Genomic DNA, 24,029 nt, shown 5'->3' on the forward strand with positions numbered 1-24,029 from the left:
TAGAACACCACCCCGCCGACGTGGAGGAAGACCTGTGACGGTTTCTTAGAAAACAGGAACTCAAAAGTGATATTCTATTTCCTTACCATTTTGGGTGAGTGTTTCTGTCTTGAGCACATTCTCTTTTGTTTACTCCATGCATGATATGTGGCTAATCGATGAGTTATGCATGACTGTGCATGTATCGTGTCCGCAGGTTCCACTCGGATTCCGCTAGTAATTCAATTTCACACCTCCACGGTTCTCATCCACGACTCTCCGAATATGGATCCGGCGCTTTGGGCCGACATGAGAAAAATGATGCAAAAGTAATTATTTTCATTCATTTGCGCTCTATATCGATCGGCCTATTTCGTTCATTTCCTAATATCAAGTAACTAATTAATAACTCTCTTGTTCATTTAATTTTCTTTGCCTCGTAGGGTTTGGAGACGGTTCGTAGATGAAAAGGTCGGTGAATTCAAAAAAGAGCTACAATTTAAAAGGGCAGTGCCTGGGACTGGGGATATTCAGCCACCGGGGACCAATCTATGTGGATACTATGTTTGTGAGAGGATCCGGAGATACACCAATGAGCGGCAGCAGCCGTCTGAGAACAACATCAAGAGGAATAACCTCCGGAAGACGCTTAGTCCAGAAGCTCGCTTCCGACCACTTCAAGAGGAACTAGCTGGATGGTTCGCGAGGGAAGTCATCGATCCTAGAGGAGAACACTATGTAGAGGACGTAGAACTTCATATGCACTAAATTATGTATGGAAACTTGTTCAAAATTGTATATGGTCATCCGATATTGAATATATATTGTATATTCCTCTTGAATTCTTTTTGGTTGTAATTTCAAATTTGTTTGAAATTGTACATTCATATGCATGTATGTAGTACCGTAGAATATGTGAAACTCCTTCAAAATTAAAACCCAAAAGAAATAAAACAATACAAATTAAAAAGAAACCAGGTTAGGGGGGGCGGCTAAAACCCTAAACCTGCGGCGGGTTTTAGTCGCGGTTGGCCAGGAGAACCGCGACTAAAGGTCCTCTGCCCCGACGGAGTGCTGGCGGCCACGTGGACGTGCCTTTAGTCGCGGTTCGTAAGGAACCGCGACTAAAGGGGGGAGGGACCTTTAGTCGCGCTTAATTGGTCGCGGTTGCGCAACCGCGACCAATGGCAGTTGCGAACCGCGACCGAAGCCCTTTTTTCTAACAGTGTCACCTCGCAGCTCGGATCGGAACAAGGGAAGCAGTGGATCGATCGATCGGCGACTGCTCTGCTCGTTCGTAGATGTATATCAGGCGAGTCGGATTACTTGTTGGAGTCGAGATGGACTCGGTGGTATGAGCCTGGAAGGTTTGAAATCACGTAGTACGTGTTGTGTTTGGACTCTGGAGCACATATTCGTCTCCCCGTGCTTACACATTCCGCATGATCTGGAATTTTTCAGCAAAACTTCGTTATTTGAGTTCCATTCCATCCAAATTCCTATTGGAGTAGTGCTCTTCTCTTGACATGTGGAAAAGGCATAATCTTGGAAAGGACAACTTATCGGTCGGCTCAAGACTCAACAGACATCATCTGTGTGATGCTTCAAGACCCAAGCCAAGAACCTGTTCCCAATCGGCGTACCTTCTCCAGGGCTCAGATGCTGATTATTATGCATCACTCTCACTATATGTATATTATCCAGTAACTCAGTATGCCGATGACACTATATTGGTCATGCAAGCGTGTGAAATTCAGTTAGAGCAGATTAAACAGTTACTGGACACTTTTGTTGTTTCTGGTAGGATGATCTCCACCACGCACGAGCCCAACGCCTCGACGTGCCCTTTGACCACGTCCTGATCGGGGGCGCCCAACCGGTTGGTGGGCCCCTGTCGCCTGCGCTATATAGAGTGGTGGGGGCGGTGGCACTCGTCACGAGGTGACCCTGAGCTGCCACTCACCCCACCGACACACCTACCGATCTTGGTTTTGCCTAGTGCGCAGTGCCGACGGGAAGCTCCGCCGCCACCAACTCGCTCACCCACCCGCCGCCGTCACCACCATGTCTACATCAGTGGGCTCCACCTCCAAGGGATAAGTTAAATCCACAGTATCCCTATCCTACTCGGCTAAGATCTACCCTAGACGATCTAGCGAGTATAACATTGGTATCAGAGCCCGCTAGTGTGTAGATCTTGAGTTTTTTCGGGTAGAAAAGAAACAGAAAACGAAAACCCTAGTTCACGCACTGCGCCCGAACCCTAACCCTAACAGTGATATAGAGGGAAAAGAGAACCTTACCGGCCAGGGCCTTGGGCTCGCTTGCGATGATGAACACGCAGTGGGGCACAACGCCGCCACCGCCGAAAGAACACCGGCCGCAACTACTGCTCACCGTCGCCGGCAAAGGGTGCCGCTACTGAGCCGCTCGACGGCGATGCGTTCACCCGTGGGTGCACGCACGCACCGGCGAGAGGGCAAAAGGGGCACCGGTATGCTCCGCCCCGCAACGCCTCGTCTCGTCGCCCGCCCGGGGGGGGGGGGAGTTTTGGTGGCGTGGGAGAGGTTAGGGTGTAGGTGGAAAAAGCAGAGAAGGGGAAAGGCTCGTCGCCGACGGGATGCGGAGGGGCGCGCGCGTGTTGGAGGCGCCTTCCTCGCACCGCCGAAGATAGAGAGGACACATGCGTGGGCGAGGGGGAGAAATGGCTAGGGTTTTCGTGGGGTTCGGCCGTTTTCGGGCCTTTTATACGGCCGAAATCGGCGCCACCGTTGGATTTGATCCGACGGCCACGGTTGAGCGGCGCAAGCGTGGCAGGCCGAGCGGGCCATGGGCTGCGCGGGCCGTGCGCGCCTGGCAGTCCGCGTGGGGGCGGAGCTCGCACGGGCAGGCAGGCTGTGGGCCGGTTTTCGGCATGTGCACAGTTTCCGTTTAAAGTTTTTTACAGAAGCTTTTTTTGACTAATTTTAGGTCAATTTTTTGGCCTATTTTGTGTCTAGTTTTTCGTAACAAATTGAACCAACGAGATATTTATTTTAGGAAATAAAAGGTAACAAAAATGCTTCTGAACAGTTCAAAGTTAATAGTTTAAATTCAAGTTTCCGATGCAAATAGTTAAAAGATGCATTTTAAATTTGAAAAATACAAAACTGATGGTTAAAATTTAAAAAGTTTGATTAAAATTGATTGTTGAAATAATTATGATCCTGTCATTTTATGACCAACGTTATTAATGGCATGATCATGTTTTTTTTGTAATAATATGGGTGACAAGGGATTAACTTGTCAATGCCTACGGGTTATAGGCTAGGGTTTAGTTAGAAGTAGAGGGTAAGTAGATCTCGAAGGTTTCAGCCGAAAAGTACTCGACGACTATGAAAACTAGGGTTTGTGAATAATGATTCGATGATCTCCTCGTCCCTCAACTCCCCCTTTATATAAGAGGCGGAGCCGAGGGTTTCGTTTCGTACAAATTACGTAGTCCGGGACGGTTTCTAACTCATCCCGCCAGATTACAAACAACACTTCCTATTACAACTCTACTTCCCTTAATATGTCTTGGGCTCCCGAATCTTCTTATTCTTCGGGTAGTGGGCCTTCATTAAACCCCGGGTACTGTCTCCGGCAGGCCCATTTGGGATGCCTATGTCAGTAGCCCCCGAGATTTTGCTTGAATCGTAGAGTCAGGGAAAATCTCCACTGTTTATTCTTATTTGACAATTTAAACTTTTCTATATTTCTTCATATAAATTTCTATATTGTACAGGGATACTGGTAGTTGGGGCTAGTTCATCCGACGGATCAGGTACTAGTTAACTGCTCTAGTGGCAATCCGCAAAAACCTACTTCAAGATCACGTCCCCGGACATGATCTCGGGATACTGGTGTAAACTCCGACAGGTGCCGCTTAAGGTCTTACCATTCTGTCGAGTCCCAGTTAAATTTATCGAGTACCTAACGCGTCCGTTAGGATTTTTCTTCGTATCTGTTGATACGGATAAAAGTAGCAGAACGCAGTCTTAGGCGATGCCACGCCCAGCGGAACGGATCTGGGGTCTTACCTTCGCAAATTTGCGGCATTCAGAAATTGATCGCAACTTTGGCGTTCTGAGAATATATTGTCGAGTGCTTTTCCGGCTGTTGGAATGGCACATTTTATCGAGTCAAATATGACTTATATTAATCTCCCGATGGGAGTATATGTAGAGTTAATTATAACTCGAAATATACTCTCTTGCTTTTCTATCTTTCTTCATTTTCCTTTTTTAATTTCATCGGGCACGCGAACAGCGTTCCCGATGGGAGTAGCCCCCGAGGCTACAGCCAAGAACTTGTGCTTGGTTGTAGGCTCAACATTTTAATCCACCTTGTCGCTATATTGCCAGTATTTCCCAATATTCTCTTTTTTTGTTTGTTTTTTTTTTATCTCTCTCGGGTGCGCGAACAGCGCTCCCGATGGGAGTAGCCCCCGAGGCTACAGCCAAGAACTTGTGCTTGGTTGTAGGCTCCCGCAATTTCTATATTGCCATAGTCGAAATTTTACTTTTATCGAAGTAGCCCCCGAGCATTTGGGCAAAAACTTGTGTTTGACCAAAGGCTCCCGAAGTATTCAAATGACTTGTCCTGTCGCCATTCTCTTTTTATTTTTCTTGTCGACATACTTTCCTTTGTCAAATTCACTTCACCTCTATCAATAGTCGGGATTTTTCTGCCTTGTGGGTCCATTGTTCCCACCACGTTGACACGTCATGCAAGTGGGGGACACACGTCCTCCGCTTTTCCTGGCGCACGTACGGTAACGCCTGTTCCATTCCATCTCAGTAAAAATACCTTCTTACCCTTGTATCTACAAGATCCTTTTTTCACCACACGATTTCTTCATCCAACGGTGCACTGCTTCGTCCGAATCCTATATAAACCTTTCTTCAACCTCTGTCTACTCCTTCGCTTGCGCCGCACATTGTTCCCCTCTGCAAAAACTTCCCTTGCGCCCAACTCTGTTTGATCTCCCGCACGCACAAGCATTGCTTTTTCCAGTGCCGTTGATGCCACCGCGCACGCGACTCACTCGCCATAGTACTCCAGAATCCAACATGGCTGCTGAAGATCTTGAGTGGGAGAGATCTAAAATCTCCAACCAGGATGTCAACATGCTCGAAGAGGCTTGGCTTGATGAAGAAAGAAGACGCCATCCGCTTTCCCAGCCGAAGAAAGCTACCCCAACCCTCCAATGGAGTACCGGGTTAGTTTCGTTGATCATCTCATCCGCGGCCTTTCTACCCCAATTCACGATTTCCTCCGCGGCCTTCTCTTTGTCTATGGGATTCAGCTGCACCAGCCGACCCCCAATTCCATCCTTCATATTTCTATTTTCATCACACTGTGCGAATGCTTCCTTGGAATTCCTCCTAATTGGGTTCTTTGGAAACGCATTTTCTCGCCTTCGCCGCAATGGCGCTCACAACGCCACCTATAACATAGGTGGAGTTGTTATCTCGTGTCCGAACTGACGTTGATTACTTCGACGTCAAATTTCCTGATTCTGTCCAAGGATGGCGCAAAAGGTGGCTCTACATACACGAAGAAAGTGCCAACTCTGTCGAGCACAACATAGTCCCTTTTGACGGAAAAGCCAAAATTCAACGCCGCCGTTCCTGGGATGCTGAAGCTTCCGAAGAAGAGAAAAAGGCGACAAAAGTACTTATGTCTCGTATTCATTCTCTTCAAAATACTCGAGGCAAAGAGCTGTCTGGTGTCCAAATCACTGCCTACTTTCTTAGGATTAGAGTGCAGCCTCTTCAGGCTCGCAAAAATCCCCTTTGGACATATGCTGGTGACAATGACGCCAATAGGCTCTCCAATGATCTTTCTGTGAAGGACTTGGAAAAGCTTATTCGAAGAATTTCCTCGCTGAGCAAGAGGGATGCTATTCCTTCCTCTTGCCGCGTGGAACCATACAGCTCCACCAATCCTCTCCCCAAGGTATTTTGTCTTCTCGAGTTTTTATCTTGTTCCGAATTTTTCCTGCATCGCATTGTATTGATATCTCTCTAATTTTTCTTTTGTCGTTATTTTCCTGCAGGAACCATCCTACTATGGATTCTCTTCCTCCTCTTCCTGAGGGTGGAGATGTCGAGGAAAGGGCTGTTGTCGCCGATGACAACCAGGAAGCCCCCTCTTTTGTGAATGAACCCGCAGATTCCCGAAAATCTGCGGGATCTATTGAAAAGGATGCTGCCTCTGAAGGTACTACATCAGCACAATCTCCTCCTCCTCCTGCTGTTTCTCCAAAGAACAAAAGGAAAAGGAGCAAAGTCGAAGACTCCGGGACCTCCAAACCCGAAGAAACTGCCCCTTCACCGCGAAAGGCAGCTTATGATCCATATATCGAGAGTCTCATCAGCTCGTAAGTTCCTTGTTTCTTTTTATTTTTCTATTCGAAGAATTTTATTTGCCTTGCTTTTTATGTTGCCACCTTTTTGTTTTTCACAGTGATGATGATGAAGAAACACCAACTTTGGATGTGGCTGCTCGAACGAGTACGTCACATACTTTAGTTATTTCGGAAAAGCCAGTTGAAGGAGAAGAATCGTCGCCTCCTCAACAAAATGTCGGCACATCTACTCCTCCTTCGAGCCCCCTTGTCCCTTCGCCGAAAAGGGCAAGGACTGAAGCAATTCTAGAGCCGAGTCTCCAATTGAGTAGCTCTTCGAACCCTCTCTTGGATGATGTAAGTTCTCCATACTCTTGTCACTGTCTGTACTTCCTATGTTTGCTTCTAAATGCCATTATATTTTCCTCATACCGAAATTTTTCTTGCTTTGTCCTTTTCTTTCCTTAACAGCCCATGATCAAAGAGCTTATTCGCATCGGTGCTCAATTCATTGGGTATCGTGAATATGCTCACCAAACTGAAGGTGATGCCTTGCCGCTTTCTTTTGTACCATTACTCTGTTACTCCTTTGTTGTCGATATTTTAACAAAGTTCTATCTTTCTTGGCAGAGAAATTGGCGGCTATCAACGAGCGTTCCAATGCACTAGCTCAAAAATTAGAGCAAAGTGAAGAGGCTCGTAAGAAGGCCGAATTGGACGCCGTTCAAGCTAGAGCAGAGGCCGACAAGGCCAAGACCGAAGCCGCTGGTGTCGAAGATCTTAGAAAGAGACTTCACGCTGCCTAGAATTCGCTGAGCGAGCACATAGCTGCACAAGCTGCTCGCGAGGAAGCGATCCTTAAGCGTATAAGGACACAAAGTCGCCGCTTCCTCAGTAAGTATCTGAACCACGTCATATCTTTTGTATTTTCTTCTCTGCATTCACTTGTTGCTCAATAAGTTTCTTTCTTGACAGACAGAACATCTCAAGAGTTTGAACTTGAAGATCCCGACAATGATGCCCTTCTTGACGCCCTTTCCTTCCTCGAGTTTCATGGGTCAGAGGCACGCGAAGGCATTGATCATGCCAAAGCAGGGCTGTCGCGGCTCTTTCCTTATTTCTTCCCGAAGAAAGAGGAACCCGCAACTTTCCTTAACTTGGCCAAGTGCTTTGATCCACCAGAAGATCTTGGGCTGAAGGTGCGTCATGAGAATATGAAGGTCGCCGTTGAGAACACTGTTGCCTTGGTAGCCGATAGCCAGCAAACTATCGACTGGGCGAAAGTTGGCGACACTGAGCAGATAGAACAATCAAGGTGGAGGTCGCTGATCAAGGCAGCTAAGCCCAACACGAAGAAAATCCTGGCCTATCTCGGGATCACGCCGTCTTCGACTCCTAGCTCATCAAGGCCGGAGGTCTAGTTGAATGCCTCTTTGCTTTTTCTTTTTAGCGTACCTCGTTCTTTTGGCTTTGTCGCCGTAGTGTTCTTGGCGATAACCGCTTCGATAGGTCTCTAGAAGGTCCTTCTTTTGTAATAGACATGTATATATTATGGGAATGAATGGAAATCTATCTTTACTCGATGATTGATGTCGAAATATTTCTTTTTTCCAGTTAATTTTTGACAATTATACGCCAGCTCCTGGTCCTTCCAATATTTCGCCTTCTTCTCACACGAAGAGAGCTCTTGCTGGTACTACACCTGTCGAAGATTCTTTGCCGCAAGAATTGGATGAACTTCGGCAGCAACTTCAGTATGCGAAGAAACAAACACTTGTGATGATGGAGCAGTCTCGTAAGTCATCTGAAGCCGAAAAAGTTGCACTTCAACAAGCTCGCGAGGCCGTGGCTGCCAAGGAAATTGCTGCTTCCGAGGCTGAAAAGGCGACTACTCGAGAAAATTTCATGCTCGAGTTAATGAACGAGGCCAGTGCAGATATGTCGGGTATGCTTGTTTTATCTTCAATATCTTCCGTCTTTATGCTATGTGTCTTGAAGTTTTCTGTTTCTTTGTTTTCATAGGCTCCTTTACTGATGCTGTTGCCGAAGAGGATAGGATAAATACCAGGACGAACCTCCTTGTTAACCTTTCCCTTGATCATGGTTCTCTATTTTGGGCTACCCCAGAGAGGACCCGCCAGATTGTCAGATTTCAGGAGCGTGCCTCTCAAACTCGTGATTTCCTTGACTTCTGTACCAAGACCCTGTCCATGGTTTATAACTCTATGTTTCCTCGGAACGTTCCACCAAAAACTCTTCCTGAGTTAATGGAGAAATTTAAGGATGCTCATAAGATCCATGATTTCGTCAAAGCTCAACTGGTGGCTGGCGCTAGATTTGCCCTTATCATGCTGCAGATTTGCCACTCAAAGCTTGACTTGACCCAAGTTGTTGGGAAAGTTCACGCGAAGGTACGGCGCCGAAGAGTTGGTGTCGATCGTATTAACACGAAGGTTACGCCTATAGCTGAAGAAATGATCGAAGATCTTCTTCGGATGGATGCCGACTTTTTTGCAGATGGTCATTATGCTGATTTTCTTGGCGCTGCTCCTGAAGAAAACAGGATTACCCTTGACGATATATTGAATCATGACTAATTTTTTTCTTTAGGTAGATAATTCTTTCTTGTAAATCACGATTGTGATTATATTGTGCAGCGAACATCATGTTTCTATGTTTATCTAGCCCCCGAGTGTTTTCGGTGACTATTCGCTGTATTTGTATAATGCGAGGTTTTGAACCAAAGCAGTTATCCAATATGTAGTTTTGGCGAATATCAGCCCCCGAGCTTCTTTGTTGAATACTATTTTGCATTTTTATTGACTCGCGAGGTAATTTAATACCAAGGCAAGGCTTTTTTTCTTTTTTCGAAGGAACTATATTGAAATTCGTCGGGTTGGGGAGTTTGAGCATGTCGATGGAGAAAAGCTATATTGACACTATCTTTATTATATTGCAACACCGCGAGCCCGCCTCATTAAAAACCTTTCCCGGCCCCACTCGGTGCCCCGAAAAAGGAAAAGAGTGCGTCTGAAAACTCGCGGGCGTTTCAGTACATTGAAGTTTTACAAGGACTATATTTAGCTCTAAGCGTAGAACCGCCTGAGTTGTGCCACGTTCCAGGGGTTTTTGCTCCTCCACTCCTCGTCTTCTTGTCCTTTATCCCGTATGCTCCTCCTCCGATTACTTCCGTGACAATATAAGGGCCAAGCCATGGTGACTCGAGCTTTTCATGACTTTTTTGCGTGAGCCGAAGAACTAGGTCTCCCACCTGGAAAGATCTTGGCCGCAAACGTCGACTGTGGTAATTCTTCAGGTCCTGTTGATATTTGGTTACCCTTGATAATACTTCGTCTCGAGCCTCATCGAGTGCATCTACGTCGTCTTCCAATGCTATCCTGGAAGTTTCTTCATTATACTCTGCAACTCTAGGTGAGTCGTGCTCTATTTCTATCGGTAGGACTGCCTCTGCTCCATGGACCAGAAAAAACGGAGTTTCCTGTGTCGCTGTATTTGGTGTTGTTCGGATGCTCCACAACACACTTGGTAGTTCTTCTGGCCAGGTATGTCGAGCTTTTTCTAGTGGTCCTAACAGGCGTTTCTTGATGCCATTGCAGATGATGCCATTGGCTTTCTCGACTTGCCCATTGGTTTGAGGATGTGCCACTGATGCAAAGTGCAACTTGATACCCATTTCTTTGCAATAATCTTTGAATTCATGGGATGTAAAGTTACTGCCATTGTCCGTGACGATGCTGTGGGGCACTCCAAATCTGAAGACGAGGCATTTTATGAATTTTACTGTGGATGCTCCGTCTGGCGAATTTATCGGCTTCGCCTCTATCCACTTTGTAAATTTATCGACAGCTACTAGCATGTATTCTTTTCCTCCTGGCCATGATTTGTGTAGCTTGCCCACCATGTCGAGTCCCCATTGTGCAAAGGGCCATGACAATGGTATTGGTGCTAGTTCTGCTGCCGGAGAGTGAGGTTTTGCGGCGAACCTTTGACACGCATCGCAAGTCCTTACTATTTCTTTGGCGTCCTCGATTGCTGTCAACCAGTAGAATCCTGCCCGAAAAACCTTGGCTGCAATGGCTCGACTACTCGCGTGGTGGCCACATATTCCTTCGTGTACATCCTTTAGAATTATTCTTCCTTCTTCGGGTGTGACACACCTTTGCAGGACGCCTGAAATACTCCGCTTGTACAATTCTCCTTTGATCACCGTGAAAGCTTTGGAGCGTCGAATTACTCGCCTTGCCTCAACTGGATCATCTGGTGTCTCTTTCCTGAGGATGTATGATATATATGCTTGCATCCAAGGAACTTGTACCATCATTACCAGCTCTTGTTCCTCTTCATCCTCCGTAGTTTCTGTGAGGGGTGTCGAAGTTTTCTCTTCCTTTGCTTTTTTCTGCACCCTTTTTGGCGTCGTAGATCTCTCCGCTATTTCTTCCCAAAATACTCCTGGCGGAATTGGGAGGCATTGCGACCCGATGTTTGCGAGGACGTCAGCTTCATCATTACTCAATCTATCGATGTGATTTACCTCGCATCCGTCAAATAACTTCTCGAGTTCATTGTACATCTCCTTGTATGCTACCATGCTATCATTAACTGCGTCACATTGGTTCATAACTTGCTGAGCCACCAATTGTGAGTCGCCAAAGATTTTTAATCGAGTTGCACCGCAAGCTTTCGCCATCTTCATTCCGTGTATGAGGGCTTCGTATTCTGCTTCATTGTTAGATGCGTTAGGGAACGTCATCCGAAGGATGTACTTTAACTTGTCGCCTTCAGGTGATATCAGTACTACTCCTGCGCCAGCTCCTTCTACTCTTTTGGACCCGTCGAAATTCATGGTCCAGGTTCTCGATAAGTCTGGGGGTCCTGTGTTTTGCAGCTCCATCCATTCTCGCGATGAAGTCCGGCGTAACTTGCGACTTGATTGCTTTTCGTTTTTCGTACGTGATGTCCCGAGGGGAAAGTTCTATTCCCCAAAGGGAGACACGACCCGTAGCTTCTGGATTGTTCAGTATATTTGACAGAGGAGCCTCATTGACCACTATGATCGGGTGTGCCGAAAAGTAGTGGCGCAATTTTCGTGCTGTTGTGAACACTCCGTATGCTAGCTTTTGGTACTGAGGGTACCTTTGTTTTGATGGCGATAAAACTTCACTGACGAAGTATACTGGCCTCTCGTACTCCGTGGAGTTTTCCTTCTTCTTCTCTTTCGACAACTAGCACCGTGCTCACCACTTGGGGCGTGGCTGCGATATATAGCAGGAGAGGTTCCTTGTCCTTCGGCGCCACCAAAATTGGTGGTGTCGAGATTTTGCGCTTCAAATCCTCGAAAGCTCTGTCGGCCTCCTCGTTCCACTGGAATTTGTCTCCTTGCTTTATCAGAGCGTAAAATGGTAACGCTTTTTCTCCCAGCCTGGCGACGAATCTGCTCAAAGCTGTGACTCGCCCAGCTTAGTCGTTGTATCTCTTTCAACTTTGTTGGCTTTCTCATTGTTACGATAGCTTGTATTTTATCGGGATTTGCTTCAATCCCTCTCGCTGAGACTAGAAATCCCAAGAGTTCTCCTGCTGGGACACCAAAGGAACACTTCGTTGGGTTCAACTTCAGGCAGAATTTGTTGAGGTTGTCGAAAGTTTCCTTGAGATCCTCGATCAGTGTTGTCCCCTTTTTTGATGTTATGACGACATCGTCGATATATACTTGCACGTTTTTTCCAATCTGTGTCGCCAAGCACTTCTGCATCATCCTCTGGTATGTTGCTCCCGCATTTTTTAGACCAAAGGGCATTGTTCTATAGCAAAACACGCCGTAAGGTGTAATGAACGCGGTCTTTACTTCATCTTCTTCTTTCAATCTGATCTGGTTATAACCAGAATATGCGTCCATGAAGGAAAGACGTTCACATCCAGCCGTGGAGTCGATAATTTGATCGATCCTCGGGAGGGGAAAGTGATCCTTTGGACAATGTTTATTGAGACACGTAAAGTCGACGCACATGCGAAGGACTGTAGTGTTTTTCTTTGGCACCATCACAGGATTTGCTACCCATGTGGCTTCGTGAATATTTCTTTGATAAAACCAGCTTCTTGTAGTCGATTGATTTCCGACAAGATAGCTTTGCGGTTTGGCTCCGAAAAACGCCGCAAAGGTTGTTTGATTGGTCTCGCTAATGGATCCAAATTTAGGTGGTGCTCGGCAAGTTCCCCGGGTACTCCCGGCATGTCGGCTTGACACCATGCGAAGATTTTCCAGATCTCACGGAGGAACTCGACGAGCGCGCTTTCCTATGCGATATCCATGTTGTTTGCGATAGATGTCGTCTTTTTCGGGTCTGTCGGGTGAATCTGCACCTCCTTAGAATTTTTCTCTGTGTTGAAAGTTGACTCTTTATTTGGCCTTCCAACGTCTGGCAGTACGTCGTAATCAGTCATACTTTTGGACGCCAAATACTCAGCTTGCATCCCGAAGGTTTCTGATAACCGATGAAAATCCTTGTCGCACTTGTCGGCTAAGGCGAAGCTTCCTTTAACTGTGATTGGTCCCTTTGGTCTAGGCAATCTCCACAACAGATATGTATAGTGTGGTACTGCCATAAACCTAGCGTATGCTGGTCGTCCCAACAAAGCGTGGTATTGCGACGGAAAATCTACGACTTCAAATTCCAGCTTCTCGATTCTATAATTCTCTCGAGTTCCAAACTGAACGTCGAGATTTATCTTCCCCAATGGATAACTTGGTTTCTCCGGTGTGATGCCGTGGAACCTTGTGTCCGTTGGCTTCAGGTTTGCTAAGGATATGTTCATCTTTCTCAATGTATCTGCGTACATAAGGTTTAAGCTGCTGCCACCATCTATGAATACTCGAGAAACATCAAATCCCGCAATAACTGCTGGCAGAATAAGTGCTGACTGCCCTGGTCGAGGAACTTGCTACGGATGATCCGCTATGGTGAAGCCGATGTCTTGCCCCGACCAATTGAGGTACTCAACTCGTTGGTGGAGGCATTTTCTCTGCCATGAACACCTGTCTCGAGATCACTTTTTGAGTTCCGTTGGACGGCCTTCCCTTCGAATCATCGACACCGCTCCGTTTGAGTTAGGATCGACATAAGGTGGTGGTGGAGGTGCTGCCGCTATTCTGAGCTGGTGTCGGTTGTCGTCCGTAATCGCGGGAGGTGGTGGCAGGTGAACTTCACTCCTGGGCTCCCGAGGATTTCTCTGTGCTGCTCGAGCATGAGCGTTCTCTCGCATATCTGAACATTGCCTGAAAATTTCGACAGTCTTTCTGCAGGTGCCCTGACTATCTTTTTCCGTTGCTGTCGATGAAAAAATGCATCTGGCACGGTCCGTTCATCATTTCTTCGGGTGACACGAAAGGCCTTGGAAACCTAGGCCCGCTATTTTGCCTGTTGCGAGAGTCATCCCTGTTTTCACCTCGCTGCTCGCTGCTTCTCTGATAATCATCTCTATTGTTTCCCCTCGTGTTTGCCCGAAAGCCTCGCCGAAATCTGCCCCGGGGCGTCATAATTCGGGCATCGCCGGGGAAATCGTCGCCTCGATTGGTAATTTCGACCACGGTCCTCCTCCGGTGACCTGTGCCGTTTGTTGTGGACAGCATCCTCTCCATCTGCCCATCTATTTGCTATCTCCATTAACGCGGATACTCGTTTTTGGATTGGTCCTTCCCAAGTCCTCGACAAAATCTCCACGCCTAATTCCTGCGACAAACGCATCTATTGCTCTCTCGTCGGATATATTTTCTCGCCGAGTTTTTTATGATGTTCCACCTTTGGATGTATTTTCTCATTGACTCATCCGGCTTTTGTCGACATGCTCTCAGCTCTTCTAACGACGCAGGTTTTTGCACGTGGACCTGAAGTTCTTGACGAATACATCCTCGAAACTTTCCCAGCTGTCGATAGATCCTGGCGGAAGCTTTTTGATCCAAGATCGTGCGGCTCCACTTAGGTGCACCTGAATACTTTGCATGGCTGTTGCCCTAGTTCCTCCAGTTAACTTCACCGTCTCGAGGTAATCAACTAGCCAATCTTCTGGATCTTGCAGACCGTCGAATTTTTTGAAATGATCGGGTAGCTTGAATCCTGAGGGGACTCGAGTTTTTCGGACTCTCCTTGTGAAGCATGGTAAGCCGCACATATCCTCGTCGTCAAGCTCCGGTGATTGCCGATGATCTCTTCTGCTTTGCCTCGCTCTATCGACCCTTGCTTGTGCTTCTGTGTCTCTTGCTCCACTTGGTCCTTCAGGAACTGCCGCCGTTGCCGCTGCAGGTCGTGGACTATTTTGCCTTGCCGCTCCTTCGGGAGGCGTTGGTACAAACGTCGTCCCCATAGCTCCAACCCCTGCTAACGCCATATTGTATAATGTTTCCCTTGGATCACCTGGGGGTGGCCTAGATGCGAGGATATAAGCTTGTGTCGTCATATACCCAGCTTCTGGTGTCTTAGGGATAATGTTTCCTCTTGTATCTATCGACATAAAGGACATGTCGAGGTTTTGAACTAAGTGCTCTCTTTCGCTTCGGGTATGTGTTGTAACCTTGATCTTCCTCTCGTTCCGAGCCTCCCTATGGCTATCACCCGAAACTCTAGACTGTCGACTTAGGTCCGCCCTTCTCCTCGCCGGATGCAGAAGCTGCCTCCTTTCTCCTGTTCAACTCAGCTGTCTGTTTTTCTATTTCTCTGGCGGTTCGTGCGAGCCTATATTGATAAGCTTGCAGTTCTTGAGCCGTAGCCGTTGTCGTCATTGGCTCCGAACCATCTAAAGCTTTTGCAGCTCTATCCCGAGCTGCTTGTGGAAGTTGAACTCGACACGTGGTGTGGGCCCGACATATTTAGTACCCATACCTCTCCTTAGATCCGAGGGATCGACATAGGGATTACCCAAATCGTCGAAAGCCTCTCGATGTTTCCTCTTGATTTTCGATAGCATAAATCTGATGATATTTTGTACTCGGATCTATGTTGGGTTTGGTGACATCATTGTTGAGATTGATGAAGACCTTGCCCACTGTGATAGATTTGTCGATGAAGTCGTAACTGTCGACATCGCTTGAGTCATCGCTTATATATGAGTCCGCAGATGACTCGAACGATATATCACCGAAGATCTTAGCAAGTTTCTCTCTTGCTCTGGTGCTGACGTAACGTGTTTCCGAGGTTTCTTCTTCTCCTGACTCGGTTGATGATGTATAGCTTGAAAAATCGGAATCGACCGCCGACGATCCCGACGAAATCGGAATTTCGACACGATACGATCCTTCCTTCTCGACGCGAAAGTGAAACCTTCCGAACGTCATCTCCATGGGCTCCGCCAGATACGCATATGCATCCAAACGGGAGGGTGGGTGAGGAACAAAATCGACAAGACCAGCGGCGATCTGTTTACCTCGATCCATTGTGTTGCTTCCGGTTGACGATGTCGAAGATCTTGAACGTGCCATCGAGATCAGATCCTTACGCCTCTAATCCCCACAGACGGCGCCAATTGACAAGGGATTAACTTGTCAATGCCTACGGTTTATAGGCTAGGGTTTAGTTAGAAGTAGAGGGTAAGTAGATCTCGAAGGTTTCAGCCGAAAAGTACTCGACGACTATGAAAACTAGGGTTTGTGAATAATGATTCGATGATCTCCTCGTCCCTCAACTCCCCCTTTATATAAGAGGCGGAGCCGAGGGTTTCGTTTCGTACAAATTACAGAGTCCGGGACGGTTTCTAACTCATCCCGCCAGATTACAAACAACACTTCCTATTACAACTCTACTTCCCTTAATATGTCTTGGGCTCCCGAATCTTCTTATTCTTCGGGTAGTGGGCCTTCATTAAACCCCGGGTACTGTCTCCGGCAGGCCCATTTGGGATGCCTATGTCAATGGGCAAAAGTGACAATTAAATTTTTAAAGGAGATGATTAAAGTGATTATTGTGACAATTATGGTTCTATTATTTTTTGACCAATGGTATTAATGACATGATCATGATTTGTTGCAATAAGAAGTGCATTTTTATCTCTATTTCTGCCCAATGGTGATATAGTTAATTGCACAAATAGTTGTATGTTCTACTTTTAACCAATGTTGGATTATTGCATGTAATTGTTGTTATGATCTCATTTTATTGTGGTTTGAAGGAGGGTACTACTTGATGAGCTGCATCAAGGATGTTTCAACCCCTCAGAAGTGACAGCTACAGTGAATGGAGAATGAAGGTCGATTTGGACTTTTGTTTTGTGTTGAGGTGGAATGGGTTGTGGACACTCCACAGGAGGTCATACCAAAAGATTTAGTCAGAGATGACAAGGATGATGATACTGCAAGGCAGAAAAAGAAAAGAGACCATGCTCCAGTAGAAATGGAATATACCCTAAAGAACCAAAAGTAGCTAACTGCCAATAAAAAGTGCATGTCATTTATAAAGAATACAATTGAGAACGCCATTGTAGACTCAATTGCACAATATGCTTCCGTAGGGGAGTATCTTGAAACAATAAAGAGCTAGTTCACTGGTTCTTCAAAGATATATGCTACCCAGTTGCTGAAGCAACTGGTGATAGAAAAGTACACATAGACAGGAAGGACATGGCAAGTATGCCATATGGTGTAATAATGATTATGTGGGTGTTGCTTTACTTCACAATGAGCTTTATTTATTATTTATGCATGAAAAAGTGTTGTCTGTGTGTAATGTGAATAAGCAAATATCCGCGTGGGACAAAGAACAAAATTAAATAAAGAGAACTGATGAATCATCGAAATTATGGCACTATCGCTTAGGCCATATTTCGAGGGGGGGGGGGGATAGAAAGACTCGTTAAAATGAAATTCTTCCTCCATTAGAATTCTCAGACATAGAACAATGCATCGTTTGCATTAAAGGGTTTTTTAAAAGCAAATTAAAAAGGGTGCAACTCGAAGCACTGCAACACTAGAAGTAATTCGCACCGATATATGTGGACCATTTCCTGTGAAAAGTGTGGATGGCTATGATTCGTTCATAACATTCACGGATGATTACTCCCGATATGATTATAATTATCCAATCAAAGAAAGAACAGAAGCTTTGGATAAATTTAAAATATTCGAAGTTGAAGTTGAAAATCAACACAATAAAAGAATAAAGATAGTGAGATCTAATCGTGGAGGGTTGCGACTTACGAGGTTACTTAGTTCTGCAGTTGTATTTCTTAGTCATGACCATGATCCGTTTGGCGCACTAACCCTAACTCTTCCCCGACACCTAGCGATGGGGCCTCGCACTACGAGGGCGGATAAGCCCGGCGAGAAAGGCATAATCGGCTGACATGCGAGGACTTTTGCGTTAGGAGGAAAGATGGAGGCTGCTGAACTAGCGAGGACGGCTGCACCAAGCGTGAAAGACGGAGATAACACACATATATGTTAGGGCAAGAGGATTTCTTCTATTTGTTGACTGAAAATAAATGATCCCACGTAGATTAAAACCGGCCAATTTTGTCCACAATGGCAAAAAAAAAAGAGTAAAAAAACATTCAACCATCATTAAACCGCTGCAAGGACCAAAATTGGACTTAATTAAGAGTTTGAGGGCAGATTTAGACCAAAACAGAGTTGAGGGACCAAAAATAGACTTTTGCAAGACTTGAGGGACTAAAAGTGCACTTAACCCTTAAGTTATCAAATAATCAATAGAGGGCCCTAAGTCAAAAGCAAAACGACACTCGACTTATCAAATTTCTGTACTTACTGGCAATCATCATTGTCATAGCATGACATTGCAACACTTCCAGTGCTAGTATTCAGAAAATCTGCAAAGTAATACAAATTGCAAACTTTGAAGGAGTGATATCATCACTTGTCTCTTACTGCCCCAGAAGTAGTACCTCTTCCTTCAAGAGATTGTGGAGTTCAGCACGACAATCACCAAGCCTCCGATATCTGAACTATCAACTACCCAAACTAGACTATCGGTCCGCTCAAAGTAATTCCTCCAATAATACCAGATAGCCTTATGTCCCCTAACATCCCAAATGTTCAAGGAATATCTGCCAAATCAACAAATATAAATCATTAAGAAGTTTCACCTGCGGCAATACCCACAGAGTGGCTAAACCTAGTGTTTTGGCAAATGACAAGGATGTTATCACCAGAAAGTTGTAAGTTACTTAACAAGAAATCCTGAACTCATGACAAGTTGCCAACTTGATTCAGCCACTTGGCATCAATTTTTCTTTTCTATCCTGTTAGGAACCTATCTCTTGGCATGTAAATCCCTTGTATTCCTCTACTAGTGCGAATAGGCATGCTGTTACAGAAGAAATGAAAAAGAGGAACACAATTTTTCTGCCTTGAACACTACTCATTTTGTGCCAGTTCCATTGATATTTATGTTCCAAGTTGAGGCCAAGATGTTTATATTTTGATGCAAATGGAAAGCCATCACCCCACTTTATTGCCCAGAGTGATATAGATATATTTTTAGTTAAGTCCATTGATATTTGATATACAACGAATGGGTAAAGATACAGTCGCTTTCCAACCGCTTCCTATGTTGCAGGAAGCAATGATGAATCAGTCCAGAACGTAGATCCGAGAAGCAACGTCCTGAACCAGCCAGTCGAAACCGTCAAGGAGCCCCTCTCCGGTGTAGGCACTGCAGCCTACGATCCGCCAGTGTCTGCTTCTGTCCATGGCGTCCAAATTCAGGATCTGAAAGAAAGTGTTTAAGATCGATTAGTAACACACAATCACGAGCAAAGGAAAGAATTCCTGACCCGAGTCACTCAGTGATCAAACCCCGGAATACAGGTTAGCAGTCCTATTCTGTCCACGAATTGTTGTAAAGTGTCCAAAATACTTCTGAATTGGGTTATATAGCCTATACATGCTGAATCTGAAACTGAGGTAACTAAGAGACTCAGAACTGATCAGAACTGGACGTCAACAACCATCGAGTAAGTAGCCAATTCCGATCATCTATTTTTTAGGGCATAACCAAGGATAACTGCACTCATCTTACATATTATTTGGGTCAATGAAGGCTAATGTATAAATAATCGAGTCAGCAGGACTTTGCAAACATGGAAAAAAAATTAAAAATGATACAATACAAGTATAAACGAGTACTTCAAAGTTATTGTAGTAGAAAACAACGGGACAGATGACATGCAACAGATGTTTGTAACCCAACTACAGGAAAAACATGTTACAGAGCATCACAAAGATCCTACTTGTATGGCACAAGTTTGCTAACCTTAGCAATTTCTGCGGGTTGACGAGCACCTTGAATGTCTTGCTTGTTTGCAAACACCAGCAATGAAGCTCCGACTAGTCTCTGTTCAATCAAAATTCAAGAATCAATAAGAACAGTCCAACAAACTGAAATTTCTAGGATAGAGTATTTTCCAATGAATAGTCCAATGAATCACAGAGAGATGGGTATTTTGCATAGCTACTGCTGCATTTGAACTATCAACAGAGTGAAAAATTCATAGAGTGGTTCTGTTCGGTAGCAGCAGTGCGATCTAGTTCAGTAGAACATGTGAGCCGAGAATCAAAATTGACTCATAGTGATACCCATTGTCACATTGTCCATAAAAGCCATGATAATCCAATAGGATATGTTTTCCAAGTCACCAATTAATCAACAGATGTCCCTAAAACTAAAGCAAAGGGATATCCTACTCATTCTTTTCTGTACTGTTTAGCAGTAATCTTTCAATGCTAGTACCCGGAAAATATGCAAAATAATAGAAATTGCGAACTTTGAAGGACAGAAATCATCACTGTCTCTTAGTGCCCCAGAAGTAGTACCTCTTCCTTTAAGAGATTGTGGAGTTCAGCACGGCAATCATCAAGCCTTCGGATATCTGAACTATCAACTACCCAAACTAGTCCATCAGTCTGCTCAAAGTAATTCCTCCAATAAGACCTGATAGTCTTCTGTCCCCCAACATCCCAAATGTTCAAGGAGTACCTGCCAAATCACCAAATATAAATCAGCAAGAAGTTTCACAGAGTGGCTAGTGTATTGGCAAATGACAAGGGATGTTGTCACCAGTTCAACACAACATGCTAAATCACGAGTGCTTTAAACAAAACAAATAAAATTGCAAGCTCAGCAGAACTTGCAAATTACTTAACCAGATAGGCTGAACTCATGACAAGTTGCCAACTGGAATCAGCCACTTGGCATCTATTTTTGTTTTATGTTGAGCCTATCTCTTGACATGCAAATCCCGTGCACTCCTCTATACTACTGCTAATAGGCATGCTGGTGCAGAGAAGATGAAAAGGAAGCACAAGATTTCCATTTTCTGATGGGGCAACAGGCAAAACTGAAGTATCAACTAACTAGCCAGTGAAATGTTTATTTGATGTCATCACACCTGAGGGCTGTGTTGCAGCATTTGCCGAATTTCTCTTTTGTGGTAATATTTCCTTATATTAATTACCCTCTGATGTTGTGGAAGAGTTCAAAGTCACACGATTAAGTTTCCAACATGTGACCTGCTTTAGCCTGTAAGGCTATCTTATGAAATTTGCAATCACTACACTGGCGTTGAGAGATAACCTATGTTATATATATCTGATGAACCCCGCAGCAAACTGAGAAAAGCATGAAATTTATCTAAACTATGGTGGAAAATGGAAAACGAATGAACAGAAAACATGTGATGTCAGTAAACTACATCAAGTGATGTAACTCACAACCCATTACATGACACTACTTCACAGTGGATGAGGGGGTACTGAACAAACGGGTTAGAAAGAGACAGAAAGGAACTGGGACAGACTTGTGGTACTTGATGGTCTTGATGTTGAAGCCGAGGGTGGGGCTGATGACGCTCGTGTCCTCCCCATTGATCTTGAGCACGATCGTTGTCTTCCCTGAGTTGTCCAGCCCCCTGAGAAGAACTCGTAAACCTCAGACGGAATCAGCAACTAGGGATAAATAAACCAACTGCGCAAGTCCTACTAGATCCAGAACTAAGAATCGGGAGACATGGCGTGGACTGAATCCAATGCTAGCGGAGGGTGGAGGGAACATACACCATGAGAATGCGCATCTCCTTCTCCTTGCGCTTGATCTTCCGGATGATGCTGAGTAGCCCCATCTTGGAGGCGCGCGAAGCTCTAGGATTTCCTCCCTAGGACGAGAGAGGAACAGGGCGGGGCTTTTTTCCTTTTTCAGGGAGGAAGGACAGGAAGACTGGAAGAGTCGATCCAAAAGACCAAAACAGTCGAAAACTGATCATCCGAAAGTTCAGACGTTCAGTGCTAGAGGGGAAAAGAAGAGTGGATTCATAAAAGATGGCACCATGAAATTTCAAGCCCAGATACGTCTTACAAATGGAGACAAAAAAATATAAATACACAAAAAGTAGTGTTACAAAAAGACAAAACTTCACTTGAAATATTCAACTAACTTATAATTTTTTACAACATATTCTATTTTTATTTGCCAAATAAGCCCACAAACCTCGAAGGTTTCCCAAATGTATTTTTAGACCTATTTGACATTGCGAGAGTGGATTCTATGACCGGATGTATACGTGAGCATGCGTTCATTACCGTTGGATTTGCTTTAAGATGCTGGCCTCACAAAACGGAACCAAACGGCGTCAGGTCTATTTTATCTAGCTGCACACGACCGCATCCGTGCTTGTCCGCGTCGCACACAGTGTGTCACAGTGATCCGAGTTGGTCTGCCAGCGATTAAGTGCTAAAACATGGGAATAAAAATTGCTCCCCCAATGCCGGCCTGGAGCCCATCACCGCCGATGCCGAGCCCTGTTCAACGCCGCCTACTCCCCCGCCGGACAAGCACTGATTCTCCTCCCTTCTCTTTGCATTCCATTCGATTTAGAAAGGAACAATCTCGTCTGCTCTCGTCTAGATACACCATTATTCAAATTGAAACGCACCTTATTCGTACCATTCTGTGCAAAAACAAGAAAAAAAAAGCTCCAATTCACATCGATTTCAACCTCTTTTTCCTCACTCCTGATCAAAATGAATTTTCGAAGCAACACTGAACTACTGCAAAGGCATCAGCTGGTGAAGCAAATCAGTCTCTCCCTGTTTCAGCACCGCAGCCTCAGCCCGACGAGCGACGATGCCCATACCTGTCGTCGTCGCCGGCGGCCCGCCTGGCCCTCCACGTCTCGTACTCGGCGTCGTCGGTGGGCAGCTCGTGGCGGCAGAGCGGGCACGTGTTGCGGATGGCGAGCCAGGGCAGGATTCAGGCGCCGTTGTAGAGGTGCGCGCACGGCAGCCTCCTGGCCGCCTCCCCGGCCTCGATGCCGTCCTTGCACACCGCGCACTGCGCCGCGCCGCCGGACTCGGCGACCGCCACCGTCGGGAGGCCCTCCACGGCGGCCCTCGCCGCCGCCCACCCGCCCTTGGCCGGGGGATCGTGCTCCGCCTCCACGGCGAGCTACCCGAACAGCGCGTCCTCGTCGTCGTCGAGGAAGTACGTGTCGACGCCGGCGCCGTCGTTGTCGTCGAGCAGGAGGCTGCCCAGGCTGTTGGCGGCGAGGAGCACCTCCCACTCGAGGCTGCGCACCGCGGCGGCCTCGAACTCGCCGTCCCCCCTGCCGGCGGCGACCTGCTCCCACTCCTCGGCGTCGCTGAGCCCGAGGCCATCCCACCGCTGGGGGTGCGCCTCCTCGTGCTCCTCCAGCTGCAGGCAGTCCCAGCAGAGCGGCAGGCCCGCCTCGTCCGGCGCCGCCCACACGACGGCCCCGTCCTCGTCGTCGTCGTGGAAATCGAGGCCGAGGAACGCGGCGGCGGGTTCTTGCTGCACGGCGGTACCTCACCTCGACCGGCGCCAGCACCTTTTGACCCCAGAGGCTCGATTTTGGCCGCTGCCCCTCGAGCTACCGTCGACGGAGCACGCCAAAGAGCAGCTGCAGAGGAGATTGAGGTTTTTTTGGGTGCCACGGCGAGGGGAAGTAGGGGAGGTGGAGCAGGTGAGAGGATAAGGTTGTGCTTCAACCTTTTTTGAAGGAGATCAGCTGCTGCGTTATCAGTTAACGGACGAGCCACACCGTTAGACACGTGTCGATCATTGGATGCATGCTCACGTATACACTCGGTTACCAGGCTTCTTTCGTTGACATGAAAACTCCTCTTTGCCTAATTTTAAATGTGAAGTTAGTCTCCATATTTTATTGGTGAAACCGAATACTACTTGAAATTCAAAAGAACCCATGTCTTCTCCTTTTCTTCTTTAACCATAAATCTAAAAAAAGTTGGCATCCTTCTTTTCCATATATTTTCTTTAATCAGAAAAGATAAAAAACTATATCAGTTATTTTAACTACAAGAATAACACAAACGACAATTTCAGACGTTATTTATAGCGGGAAGTCTCTCTTTGTGCAGGGCTGGCTATAAACTTGAAAATTTGTCAGCTTGTATAAGTTAACTAACTTGATAATGTTGAAAATATAAGTAATTTTTCGCATAAAGTAACCAAGAAAAACAGTAGATAAAACATGGCTAGAAATAAAGGAATCAAACTAGACATGTCATCTAACAGGGAGTAGGAGAAAAACAAAACTATAGAATAAATTAGTACTATGATGTTTACTAGGAGAATGAGAAGAACATACCGGACAACGGAAGTAGACCCGTTCACGTTACCGTTGTCGC

General features: G+C 45.9%; 1 protein-coding gene across 1 annotated transcript; it reads right to left on the reverse strand.

Annotated features, from left to right (window-relative positions):
- Nucleotides 1–18,781: 18,781 nt before the first annotated feature.
- On the reverse strand, nt 18,782–21,570 carry LOC124699978 (ADP-ribosylation factor-like protein 2). The gene is made up of 5 exons (XM_047232189.1): nt 21,423–21,570; nt 21,167–21,277; nt 20,184–20,346; nt 19,624–19,704; nt 18,782–19,079 (listed from the first exon to the last, which is right to left on the reverse strand). The coding sequence occupies exons 1-5, from the start codon at nt 21,485–21,487 to the stop codon at nt 18,942–18,944; spliced, it is 558 nt and encodes a 185-aa protein (XP_047088145.1). The 5' UTR covers nt 21,488–21,570; the 3' UTR covers nt 18,782–18,941.
- Between the last annotated feature and the right edge of the window lie 2,459 nt (nt 21,571–24,029).

Source organism: Lolium rigidum, chromosome 3 (genome assembly GCF_022539505.1).
Source record: "Lolium rigidum isolate FL_2022 chromosome 3, APGP_CSIRO_Lrig_0.1, whole genome shotgun sequence".
NCBI lineage: Eukaryota > Viridiplantae > Streptophyta > Magnoliopsida > Poales > Poaceae > Lolium > Lolium rigidum.

Coding starts and splice junctions, on each gene's coding strand:
- LOC124699978 (XM_047232189.1), bottom strand. CDS start 21,487: ATGGGGCTACTCAGCATCATCCGGAAGATCAAGCGCAAGGAGAAGGAG. Junction 19,705..20,183: donor ACAATCTCTTAAAGGAAGAG/GTACTACTTCTG, acceptor TTGATTGAACAG/AGACTAGTCGGAGCTTCATT. Junction 19,080..19,623: donor AACCCGCAGAAATTGCTAAG/GTTAGCAAACTT, acceptor ACTTTCTTTCAG/ATCCTGAATTTGGACGCCAT.